At 44.1% G+C, this 13,121-nt stretch overlaps 1 protein-coding gene and 1 pseudogene across 1 annotated transcript; one reads left to right on the top strand and one right to left on the bottom strand.

The window, feature by feature from the left end:
• Nucleotides 1-831: 831 nt before the first annotated feature.
• LOC127921836 (protein ANKUB1-like) lies at nucleotides 832-5,392 on the top strand (annotated as a pseudogene).
• Nucleotides 5,389-11,665, bottom strand: LOC127921837 (uncharacterized). The gene is made up of 3 exons (XM_052505426.1): nucleotides 7,391-11,665; nucleotides 7,137-7,224; nucleotides 5,389-6,795 (listed from the first exon to the last, which is right to left on the bottom strand). The coding sequence occupies exons 1-3, from the start codon at nucleotides 10,643-10,645 to the stop codon at nucleotides 6,617-6,619; spliced, it is 3,522 nt and encodes a 1,173-aa protein (XP_052361386.1). The 5' UTR covers nucleotides 10,646-11,665; the 3' UTR covers nucleotides 5,389-6,616.
• Nucleotides 11,666-13,121: the final 1,456 nt, after the last annotated feature.

Raw genomic sequence — 13,121 nt, 5'->3', positions numbered from 1 at the left:
GAGTGACTTATTAGCTTGGTATAACTCTGAAGTGCTTACATACATAACAGTTTAACCGGCGTTATAACAGGTTCAGATTAACACATGAATAAAGGAACAAATACCTCATTGGCTGCTTATTACAGAAGGGAGGAAATCAAACTTCACACTTATTATTCCTGGCATGAATTCACACTTCATCCTAACATACACTCTTCAACCTTTATGAACTACACCCGATGACATGAAAACTTAGCTAACGCAGCGCAGGATTGCCTTCCCTCCAAAGGTGTGTTGCTACAATAAGGATCCCCGTTACAACAGTATTAGCTACGTAGTTCCGCTTGTATTATCATTTCCCCCGCACAGCGGACACATAAACAATTCAAACAAAAGACAACGACATAACTTGTAAGTCTAACTGTCAGTTACAGGATGTTCTTTGGGTGGTGGACCATTCATGATACACACAGGAAACTGTTGAGTGTGAAAAACCCCAGCAGCATTGCAGTTCTTGACACAAACTGGTGCACCTGGCACCTACAACCCCGTTTAAAGGCACTTAAATATTTTTGTCTTGCCCATTCACCCTCTGAATGGCACACATACACAATCTATGCCTCAATTGTCTCAAGGCTTAAAAATCCTTCTTTAACCTGTCATCTACACTGAAGTGGATTTAACAAGTGACATCATTAAGGGATCATAGCTTTCACCTGGATTCACCTGGTCAGTCTTTGTCATGGAAATAACAGGTGTTCATAATGTTTTGTTTACTCGGTGTATAAACACAACATAGGTATTTCTGTAAAACAAGTGAATTTACTGTATGTCCATGGTCTTATACTTCAGCGGGAGCCGGTGGTGTGTGTGTTCAGTGCCGTGACGGGGGAGACCCTCTCAGTCTTGGGCACTGTGTTTCTCCTGAGTACGTCTGTGGCCAGGCTCATGACCCTGGTGTCCCAGCAGTGTGGGCTTCCCGTCAGCTCCTTCAGACTGAGCTCTCCCACCGGCCTGCAACTCTACGACTGCAACCGGCTGCACGACTACGCCATTGACCTGGGTATGGCCTTCCTTGTGCAGTAGATCAATGGTCCTCTGGCTCAACTCCTTATGGATGTAACACAGAGACAAATGGACTTTATGGAACACATTCTTGGTTCATGGCAACTAGGAGGACAACCTGCATGTGGCTCTGTCTCCCAGGGGCTACTCTACGGTTGGACACCTGGGATGGGTGGGCGGAGTTCCTCAGAGGCTGCTTCCTGGGACACAGACTGACCGTCCAACGACACCTGTCTAGAGAGAGACCTGTGATGAGGTCAGAATACACATCTACACACTGAACTGTATGATAGACTTACTATCAACAGTGATGGTACTGAACCTTTATATAGCTTACAATGATAGTACGGACCCTGTATATAGCTTACAATGATAGTACTGACCCTGTATATACAGTGCCTTGCGAAAGTATTCGGCCCCCTTGAACTTTGCGACCTTTTGCCACATTTCAGGCTTCAAACATAAAGATATAAAACTGTATTTTTTGTGCAGAATCAACAACAAGTGGGACACAATCATGAAGTGGAATGACATTTATTGGATATTTCAAACTTTTTTAACAAATCAAAAACTGAAAAATTGGGCGTGCAAAATTATTCAGCACCCTTAAGTTAATACTTTGTAGCGCCACCTTTTGCTGCGATTACAGCTGTAAGTCGCTTGGGGTATGTCTCTATCAGTTTTGCACATCGAGAGACTGAAATTTTTTCCCATTCCTCCTTGCAAAACAGCTCGAGCTCAGTGAGGTTGGATGGAGAGCATTTGTGAACAGCAGTTTTCAGTTCTTTCCACAGATTCTCGATTGGATTCAGGTCTGGACTTTGACTTGGCCATTCTAACACCTGGATATGTTTATTTTTGAACCATTCCATTGTAGATTTTGCTTTATGTTTTGGATCATTGTCTTGTTGGAAGACAAATCTCCGTCCCAGTCTCAGGTCTTTTGCAGACTCCAGGTTTTCTTCCAGAATGGTCCTGTATTCGGCTCCATCCATCTTCCCATCAATTTTAACCATCTTCCCTGTCCCTGCTGAAGAAAAGCAGGCCCAAACCATGATTCTGCCACCACCATGTTTGACAGTGGGGATGGTATGTTCAGGGTGATGAGCTGTGTTGCTTTTACGCCAAACATAACGTTTTGCATTGTTGCCAAAAAGTTCAATTTTGGTTTCATCTGACCAGAGCACCTTCTTCCACATGTTTGGTGTGTCTCCCAGGTGGCTTGTGGCAAACTTTAAACTACACTTTTTATGGATATCTTTAAGAAATGGCTTTCTTCTTGCCACTCTTCCATAAATGCCAGATTTGTGCAATACACGACTGATTGTTGTCCTATGGACAGAGTGTCCCACCTCAGCTGTAGATCTCTGCAGTTCATCCAGAGTGATCATGGGCCTCTTGGCTGCATCTCTGATCAGTCTTCTCCTTGTATGAGCTGAAAGTTTAGAGGGACGGCCAGGTCTTGGTAGATTTGCAGTGGTCTGATACTCCTTCCATTTCAATATTATCGCTTGCACAGTGCTCCTTGGGATGTTTTAAAGCTTGGGAAATATTTTTGTATCCAAATCTGGCTTTAAACTTCTTCGCAACAGTATCTCGGACCTGCCTGGTGTGTTCCTTGTTCTTCATGATGCTCTCTGCGCTTTTAACGGACCTCCGAGACTATCACAGTGCAGGTGCATTTATACGGAGACTTGATTACACACAGGTGGATTGTATTTATCATCATTAGTCATTTAGGTCAACATTGGATCATTCAGAGATCCTCACTGAACTTCTGGAGAGAGTTTGCTGCACTGAAAGTAAAGGGGCTGAATAATTTTGCACGCCCAATTTTTCAGTTTTTGATTTGTATATAGCTTACAATGATAGTACTGACCCTGTATATAGCTTACAATGATAGTACTGACCCTGTATATAGCTTACAATAATGGTACTGACCCTGTATATAGCTTACAATGATAGTACTGACCCTGTATATAGCTTACAATGATAGTACTGACCCTGTATATAGCTTACAATAATGGTACCGACCCTGTATATAGCTTACAATGATAGTACGGACCCTGTATATAGCTTACAATGATAGTACTGACCCTGTATGTAGCTTACAATGATAGTACTGACCCTGTATATAGCTTACAATAATGGTACTGACCCTGTATATAGCTTACAATAATGGTACTGACCCTGTATATAGCTTACAATGATAGTACTGACCCTGTATATAGCTTACAATGATAGTACTGACCCTGTATATAGCTTACAATGATAGTACTGACCCTGTATATAGCTTACAATGATGGTACTGACCCTGTATATAGCTTACAATGATGGTACTGACCCTGTATATAGCTTACAATGATGGTACTGACCCTGTATGTTTTTTCTCTTACTCTGATATTTAATACTGCATTGTGGGAAAGAGTTTGCAAGTAAGCTTTTTACTATACTGTTTTATAACCCACTGTATCTTGTGAACTTGACAAAAAAACTTGAAACGTGTTATAAATACATTGATTCTGTATTATTCCAGGTTCCAGCTCCGGGTGGCACTCTACATCGCTGCTTCTCTGATCCACCTGGACCTGGCCGGCTGGCTGCTGGAGAGGGGGGTGCGTGTCATTGAGCCGGTGGGGGTTCACCCTTACCGTGAGTGGTGCCACCAGACGGCCCACCCCGACAAGTGTCCCGCTGTCGCCTCCATCGAGCGCGGCCAGCTCACCATCCTCAAACTCTTTATCGCCAGCAGCGTTGTGACCCCCTGAGGATCGCCCTTCAGTACGGCCACAGGGAGTGTGTGAGTCACCTGGCCACCAAGCTGTGCTCTGTGGTGGTCCTCCCAGGTATGGCCCTGCCCATGCGGGCATACCTCCAGATAAAGGGCTGGGTGAGGCTGGGGCAGAGGAGGGCAGCATCCAGGCACTGCATGGGCCTCAACAGGGCTCCGTTCAGGACCAGGGTGGGCGACACGGTCCTGGTGGACGGCTTCACCCTCCCCAAGATGTCCTCCAAGCCCAGGAGGAGTGAGGCCAAGGCGGGTATCAGGATGATGTCCACAGCCTCTCGACGTTTGACCCCCATCAACTGCCCATCTCATGTATCCTGCCCGCTCCGTGCCCTGGCATCCCAGGATAAATCTCTTCAACTACCGAAGCTCCACCCTGTGGCCACGAGGGATGAAAGAGAGAAGAAGAGGGGATGTGGAGGGAAGGGATGTGAGGAGGATGAGATTGGGGATCAGAACAGCAACCAATGGAGGAGCAGAGTTCCGCTCCCGCCCATTTCCAGAGACACCAATCTCAGACCTGTGTTTGCCTCGCCAAACTCCGCCCAGATACTCACCACCTCACTGGAGGCCTTTTCTCTCCACTGCGACCGCACACCCAGAGAAAACGCCATATACTGTTTGGCCTTGGCCAGGTTAGTCCAGGTTTAAATGACAGCTACGGTGAATATGAATATTTCTCTGGAGTTTTCTTATGAAAGGTGTGAATACTGTCAGAAGAAGCCTCCTATAATCAGTGGTGGGGGGTGGGACACATGTAAAAGCTGTTTACCCACTTTTTATTTAATTTGGTTCAAGCATTTACCCACCTTTTGTGGAAGATGCATTGAGAGTATAGGGAGCGTTACTTCTTTAATCCTGAACGGCAATCAGCATTTACCAGTCAATGGTTTTACCACTTCATCACTGCCTATGATGTACCCTTATCCTCCCTGAATAGATTTCAGTACAAACAAATCATGAGCCAACCATCATGCTTAGAAGGTATATAGTCAAATCAAATCAACTCAAACTTTAATTTGTCACATGCGCTGAATACAACAAGTGTAGATCTTTCTGTGAAATACTTTACTTACAAGCCCTTAACAAACAGTGCAGTTCAAGAAGAGTTGAAGAGAATATTTACCCAATAAACTAAAGTAACACATAATAAAACAGTTGAACTTGTCCGGTGGCCATTTGATTAATTGTTCATCAGTCTTGGGGTTAGAAGCTGTTATTGGTTTACCCTAACAAGTCCTGAAACAAATCATGAGCCAACTATCATGCTTAGAAGGTATATAGTGTCAGTCTTATTGGTTCACAAGTTGTTTCAGTATGGGGAGAGGATAGGATTTAAGGGCACTTCATTAATGTATTGAGACCATTACATATACAGTATTTCACAATGCTAGGACACAGATTTGGTCTCCTAACCTTGTTCTGGTTGATTGACTCTCTAACAGTGCCTTCACACAGAGACCATGGTTGCAGCAGCTGAATTTTTTATTTTTTTTACCTTTATTTAACCAGGCAAGTCAGTTAAGAACATATTCTTATTTTCAATGACGGCCTGGGAACAGTGGGTTAACTGCCTGTTCAGGGGCAGAACGACAGATTTGTACCTTGTCAGCTCGGGGATTTGAACTCGCAACCTTCCGGTTACTAGTCCAACGCTCTAACCACTAGGCTAGCGCGAACTCTGTCCAAGAGGAGTGCTCAGCACATTGGTTAGACACCAGGATCCTGGTCATTAGACTGCTGAACAGCTTCTACACCCAAGCCACACGACTGCTGAACAGCTTCTACCCCCAAGCCATTAGACTGCTGAACAGCTTCTACCCCCAAGCCATTAGACTGCTGAACAGCTTCTACCCCCAAGTCATTAGACTGCTGAACAGCGTCTACCCCCAAGTCATTAGACTGCTGAACAGCTTCTACCCCCAAGTCATTAGACTGCTGAACAGCTTCTACCCCCAAGTCATTAGACTGCTGAACAGCCTTCTACCCCCAAGTAATTAGACTGCTGAACAGCTTCTACCCCCAAGTCATTGGACTGCTGAACAGCTTCCACCCCCAAGTCATTAGACTGCTGAACAGCTTCTACCCCCAAGTCATTAGACTGCTGAACAGCTTCTACCCCCAAGTCATTGGACTGCTGAACAGCTTCCACCCCCAAGTCATTAGACTGCTGAACAGCTTCTACCCCCAAGTCATTGGACTGCTGAACAGCTTCCACCCCCAAGTCATTACACTGCTGAACAGCTTCTACCCCCAAGTCATTAGACTGCTGAACAGCTTCTACCCCCAAGTCATTAGACTGCTGAACAGCTTCTACCCCCAAGCCATTAGACTGCTGAACAGCTTCTACCCCCCCTATTTGCATTGACCCCCTTTGTTATTGATGTATTTTTCTAATTGTTTTCCACTGACTCTCTTGAATTGGCTCGATGCACACTCACTACACTCTACCCACACATTCACTGTGACACTGACCGACTTTCACACTAGCTGCTGCTACTGTGTTTATTATCTATCCTGATTGCCTAGTCACTTTTACCCTTACCTACATGTACATACTGTATTACCTCAACTACCTCGCACCCATGCACATTGACTTGGTACTGGTACTCCTTGTAAATAGCCTTGTTATTGTGTTACAAAATATGTTCTTACTTTTTAACTCTGCACTGTTGGGAATGTGCTCGTAATAAAGCATCTCACAGTTGTTTTCTGCGTATGTGACCAATACGATTAGATTCTCATCTGAACAAATGAATGCTCTCGTTGTTTATAATGAGGAATTTATTTAAATAATTTGGTTTTCCTTGAAGATTTGAATGGGCTGAGAAAGCCTTTTGTGATGGATCTAGACAATCTGGTGAAAAGGGAGGGTTTGCGACTCTTCTCTTCAAGTGGGAAGGACGATGCGATATCATAAATTCCCTCTGGAGAAAAGGAGCCATGAGATGTTGTCATCGTCTCTGCAACGAAAGACCATCCAGCATGCCATCAATTTACATTTTTACTCATTTATCAGACACTGTTATCCAGAGAGACTTACAAGGAGCAATTAGGATTAAGTGCCTTGCTCAAGAGCACATTGATAGATTTTGCCTCGTGAACTCAGGGATTCTGAACCAGCAACCTATCGGTTACTGGCCCAACCTCTTAACCCACTAGGCTACCACCCAGCCCACAGTACAGTATGTCATAGGTAACAACTCAGAGGAGTACAATGTCTTTCCAAATGAATTAGTGGAATGGTAAAGGGATAATGTCTCAGTCTTGACTGAGCAGCAGCCTAAACAGCAGCAGGGCTTACCTGTAAAGTACACAGTAGGGGAAATGTTCTGAGGCTGGTACTCCAGAGACTCTTGAGGACAGAGGTTTCTACTAACTTTCTTGGAACCCTGGTTGGTGGGAAAAGGCACATTAAAACAAACTGAAATTTTTCGATATCTTAAAGTACAGCATATCAATTGCAAAGAAGCAGTGCAATGCCATGACACAAATAATCATATATCTCACAAAAGGTCAACAGCAGTGTTATTCATGAAAGATGTATGTGGACTATACCTTTGTGTTAAAGGTGAGGACCTGCTCTCCAGTACTGCTGATGGTATCCCTTTCCAGATCAAACACGCCTTCTACAATGTCACTGGTGGCCACACTGGTAGCGGACTCAAAATAACATTTAGCAGTGGCTTTGGTGATCATTTGAAGAATGACCATGCAAGTAGAAGTCTTTGGATCGTTCTGGACTGAAACATCAAAGTTTATGTTTTCATACTCATCTGACCACTGTCTCAGGAAGCCCTTCACTGTCTCTTCAGCAAATATCTGGAGAAGCTGAGAGGAGAGCTCCTTGGATCTGGCACATTGTTCCTTTCCCCATTTCAGCCTTGAAAGAATAGAGTCTGAAGCACTTTTGGCTGCTTCCAATGTTAAGACCTGTGGAGTGCTGTGGCTGTCCTGAAGGGCTATCACTTTATCCACCAATTCATGACTGAAAATGTGGATGGTCCAAGTGGAAATGATTTTTCTCAATTTCCTAACAGCAGATCGGAGGTCGTCAAGATGAGAAGCACCCTGTCCATCTTCCTGTGTGTTCTCAACACTTTCCACCATAATGTCCACTACCACCCCAGCAGCTTGCCTGACTTTGTCCACAAAGGTAACAGGAAGTAAGTCCTCTGTGTGACAGAAGTCCTCAATGATTGTGTTTCTAACAATGGGAAAGTCAATCTGAGCAGGAAACTCAGTGGGGATGGGAGTCCCGGGTAAGGCAAAGTGCCATTTCGACTGCCTTAATTTTGAAGTAGGTGTTACAGAGATGGAGGAGCGTGAAGAAGAGGTATTTCTTGTATTTTGGCTGTCAGCACTCCTACAACGGATCGTGTCAATATCCTCCAACATGGATCCTGAGAGCTCAGTGGTTTTAGATAGTAATTTGTGCGGAATGTCCACACAGGCATCGTTTCCACCAGGTGTAACACTGCTCTGGTTGACCTCAAGATGGCCGAGACTTGCTCTTTGTGATGCAGGACTGCTTTGATATGTAAAGATTTGGATTGTGTTGTGTGTTGTGTCTGATCTTTGAAGATCTTTTCTGAGAAACTCCGTAATCTTACTTTGCAGTCTGTAGTAGATGTTACGAGCAACAGACAGGATCCTTTTCTCAGAAACCTGTCCAGTGGTGAGCAGGGAGGTTCCAGATACCATGTCAGATGATTGGGTGGTCTGGGGGAGCTCCTGCTGGTCTTTCACCATGGTTTGTATAATATCAGTAGATATGGTGGATGTAGATACAGACTGGAGGTACTTATCTGTTGTGCCTTCCTCCACAATGTTATATGATCTAGAGATGACCTCACTCACTCCTTTCTCAGCTTTGGTTTGGAACTCATGACTAGAGAGTTTTTGGAAGCTCTTTGTTGAAAGACTGTGGGAAGATGCAATGCCTTTGGAGGCAGCTGTGCTGCAATCTAGACTTACTGGAGAGGTTCGCTCAGTAGAACCCTGGAGACGTTCAAACATGTCTTCACATGGTGTTGGGGACCTTGACAAGGAGATGTCCTTCAGCTGAGACAGAACACCACCTACCAACATGTTGACCTCAAGGGACATATCAGATATTTTCTTTCCGACTGTGGAGAAGCAAGGTGCATTTGATGCCTGATCCTCGCATGAGGTCAAGATTGTTGAAATTACCTCTTTGGTACTATTGTTCAGTAGACCCTCGTCTGTTTCAGTCCAGAGAAGTTTTGAACTCTCGCTGACACCCCTGTGTAGAGCCACTTCAAGGTTCAAACTGGGCAAGTGTGGCACACTCTTACTAGGTTGCCTCAAGTCTTGGCTTGCCAAACAAATGTGCTCCTTAGTCCCAAGATGTCCAGAGTCCTCTGTGGGTGTATGACTAGACATTCTGCTCAGCATGTCTGACCTCCGCTGGTGAATGATGAAGTCCTTTAATGTCTTCTTAATATTGTTATATAAACTAGTGGTAGCAGACCAGATCCTGCTCTGTAGCTTTTGTGCATTTTCCTGGAGGTCAGGTTCTCTTTCCTCTACTTCTGCAGATTGCGCCGAGCTCTGCAGGTCTTCCACAAATGTTTCAATGATGCCAAAGGCAGCAGAATCCGCACAAATATCCTTTGACCATGTGTACTGGTTTTGAATGGAACAAGACCTGGATGCTACAGAATAAGCAGACTGTGCACTAGTTAAGCTACTAGTGGACTTTTTAACTAGGAACTCACTCACTGCTTGAGTGGCATTTCTCTTAAATTCCTCACTTGAGAGTTTTCTAATACAATCTAACAGACTGGTCAAAGAAGCTGTGGCCTTACTTCTGCTGTCCTCAATTTGAGAGGGGAAGTCACATACTGTTGGCGATGAGGACCTGGAATGGGAGATATCCCCAAGCTGAGCCAGAACACCCTCTACAAATTTCTCTCTCTCAAAAGAGAAGCCTAATCCTTTTTCTCCAACAGTGTACAGGGGGTCCTCCTTTGACATCTCAGTGTTGTACAAGACCAGAAGCTCTGAGATGACTTCTTTGGTGCAAGTTGTCAGAAGAAGCTTGCTTTCTTCTGACTCAGTTTTTGCCCAAAGAAGTTTTGAGCTCTCACTTAGGCCTCTTTGTAAAGTAACTGCACCAGTGGACTCTGGCAACTGAGGCTCACTCTTACTGGGCCTATATTTCATGTCTAAGCAAGGAAGTGGAACTGTCTCCTTAAACTCAGCATTTGTGATGTTGTCATCAGATGTGACAATGCTCTTTAAGGCACATCGCTGAAGCTTGCCGAAATAATCTTTCAAGTTGTTTTGGATGCTGTGGTAAATGTGAACAGCAGCAGACCAGGCACTCTTCTGTTGGGGACTCTCTTCAGATTCAGCCAATGACTTCATATCTGACACGAAAGTCTTAACAACTACTGACGCTGCTGAGCCCACTGGGTGAATTGACTCTGTCTTTACAATGCCAGACAATGTTTGACCTGATACAGCACCTGTTAACTCAGACTGAACGACTGAACTAGGAAAGCTCAAACTACTGACTTTTTTGTCAAGAACTCCACTCACTGCTTGTATTGCTGATGTTTGAAACTCCCGGCTGGAGAGTTTTTGGATGCTCTTAGATGTGAGCGTGCAGGAGGAACCAGATTCACTAATATTGTAGCTGCTCTCGTATTTCCTTATCAGGGCATCAAGATCCTCAATGAAGCCAACATGTGATGCCAAAAATGTGATCTTGTCCTTCAGATCTTCCAGCAAATTCTGTTCGTTCTCGTCAACAAAAGCCACCATTGTGTCAGAGATGGTGGTCATGACTTGCCCTGTTAGACTCTTGCTCTCTTGGTCAACTTTTTCAAGTTTAGCAGCCAGCTCTCTCACAATGCTCTCAGTCACCTTGGTCTGTGAGTCTCCCTTACCGGTGTCACTAGAGAGGTTTGGCTAGCGGAGGCACTCTTAACGACCACTGATAAGGCCGACTTGACATCTTTAGCCAACTCTGCCATTACAGCAGGGGTTAGCATCATAGAGCCTGCACTTCCAGATGGAGAATTGGACATGCATGCAAGTTTGGAGAGAGAACCTTGCAGGCTGTCCTGCACACAGGTGACGAGGGTGTCCTCTGAGACACCTAAGAGGACTTGTAGCGTCTCAGAGTTGGTTGTTTTCTTCTGCACATCAGACAGAGAGGTTAGAGTCCTTGGGAAAACAACAACAGAAATCATCAGTCAAACAAATAATATGTTAGGCTGTGATGCACATTCAGTGTGTCAAATCCACCTGCACCATTAAAAACAATGAGGAAAACGCTGCTGTTTCTCTAAGAAAAAACCTTAGTGTGATGTCAGCCTAACTGCTTAATTTCTAAAGCCCAATAAAATGTATTTTGTATAAGTCATTTGTATTAAAACTGGCCTGTAGATATCCATCTATCCTGGCAATATCTATCCTCTACAAAAATCCAAATTGCTATAAACTTCAAATACTGTAACTTCTAATAACTTCAAGGACAATCATAAATACAAGGCAGTTTGAAGAAATGTTAAAGGGAAATTTCTAAATGTTTCAACTTCATATTCATCATCTCCAGCACCACCCCAACATCAGCATATGTGAAAAACGGGCATTTCTATGTTTTGTAGTAAAAAAGAAAGAGGAAGATAAGTGTTTTCTATGACATCATCAACCAATTAGTAGGCAATGCCTAATCATAATTGGTTAAAATCACATGATTTACATTTAAGTCATTTAGCAGACGCTCTTATCCAGAGCGACTTACAAATTGGTGCATTCACCTTATGACATCCAGTGGAACAGTCACTTTACAATAGTGCATCTAAATCTTAAAAGGGGGGTGAGAAGGATACAACCTATCCTAGGTATTCCTGAAAGAGTGGGGTTTCAGGTGTCTCCGGAAGGTGGTGATTGACTCCGCTGTCCTGGCGTCGTGAGGGATTAGTTCCACCATTGGGGGTAAGAGCAGCAAACAGTTTTGACTGGGCTGAGCGGGAACTGTACTTCCTCAGTGGTAGGGAGGCGAGCAGGCCAGAGGTGGAAGAACGCAGTGCCCTTGTTTGGGTGTAGGGCCTGATCAGAGCCTGGAGGTACTGAGGTGCCGTTCCCCTCACAGCTAGGCAAGCACCATGGTGCACACTGATGATGTCATTAGAATCTAAAGCTGAGCATTTAACCAACATTTTTGTTATTTTTCGTTTTTAAACAACTTCGACGTCGGCTCAATTATTTGAATTCCATATAGTTATTTTTTTTCTTCTTCTGTGAGCTCGATGCTCAGTTTCTGTAGAGATAAATCAGATCAAGCACGAACTATGCAATGTAGTAGGGAGTTGTAGTTTCCAACAGGTCAATATTCGACATAGTTTGGCACAGAAAATATGGCAATTAATTCCCATAATCCATTGCACGCCCACTTGCTTGTCCACTCTGTGTGGAGCAGATACGGAAACCTCATTGACTGAGACGGAGAGACGAGAGAATGCATGAGAGAGATAAAAAGCAGTTGCGTTGCGAGGATTCTCTACCTGGAAATACATGATCTAAGTGATTGACAGTTGGTGTTCAGCGGTCATAAAAGTAGGTCTTATTTACTTAGAAGAACTACTAAAATAGTGATTTTGTCAGACAGGATAAGCAGCAGCTCTATAGAGATGAGTTGATGACTTGGAATGAAATAATAAAGTCATCAAATAAATATTTTATATGAGAAAGTAAATGATGGTTGATAAGTCATAAACAGTAATGGACAGTCACTACCATCATGGGACTTACCTCATGGCCCCATTGGGCAGGTAGCTTCCACTGCCCTTAGTCAGGTAAATCTCCTTGAACTTAAGTTGTGATTCCTGCTCTTCTTCCTCTTCCTGCTCCACACAGTTGGAGGAAGGGTAGGGAGTCGGGATGCGAAAGCTATTGTAAGACTTTCGACTGCCTGGCCTCTTAGTTACACCAGCCTCAGTAAATCTCACGCTGGACTTGGTGTTAGTCTTATCGTCTAACAGACTGGTGAGTGACGCTGTAGAGATCTCTGTGACAATGGAGAGGAGGCAGCATCTTGGATGCCCAGTAGTTCGTAAAGACCTGGGATGATGATCTGCATCAGCTTGTCCGATAAAAACTGGACAATCCTCAGACACAAGCCGGCAAGCTGTTGTTTTGTCAGCTGTATTCCAGAAACAGAAGAAGTGTTTTAAAATGTTGCATAGTGTGTCTTTCAAAAGCTTATGAACAAGGTTAAACATTAGGCAGAGTTTTCATGGTAATCTAATTACAT

This window comes from Oncorhynchus keta, unplaced genomic scaffold, assembly GCF_023373465.1.
Source record: "Oncorhynchus keta strain PuntledgeMale-10-30-2019 unplaced genomic scaffold, Oket_V2 Un_contig_2379_pilon_pilon, whole genome shotgun sequence".
Lineage (NCBI taxonomy): Eukaryota > Metazoa > Chordata > Actinopteri > Salmoniformes > Salmonidae > Oncorhynchus > Oncorhynchus keta.
Note: the sequence above shows the minus strand (reverse complement) of the source record. Positions and strands in the feature narration are given on the sequence as shown.

Excerpts from the sequence above, each read along its gene's own strand:
- LOC127921837 (XM_052505426.1), bottom strand. The coding sequence starts at position 10,645 with ATGACCACCATCTCTGACACAATGGTGGCTTTTGTTGACGAGAACGAA. Across the intron at positions 7,225-7,390 it reads TCCTCACCTTTAACACAAAG|GGTTCCAAGAAAGTTAGTAG; the intron begins GTATAGTCCACA and ends CCCACCAACCAG. Across the intron at positions 6,796-7,136 it reads CCCTACTGTGTACTTTACAG|AGACGATGACAACATCTCAT; the intron begins GTAAGCCCTGCT and ends CTTTCGTTGCAG.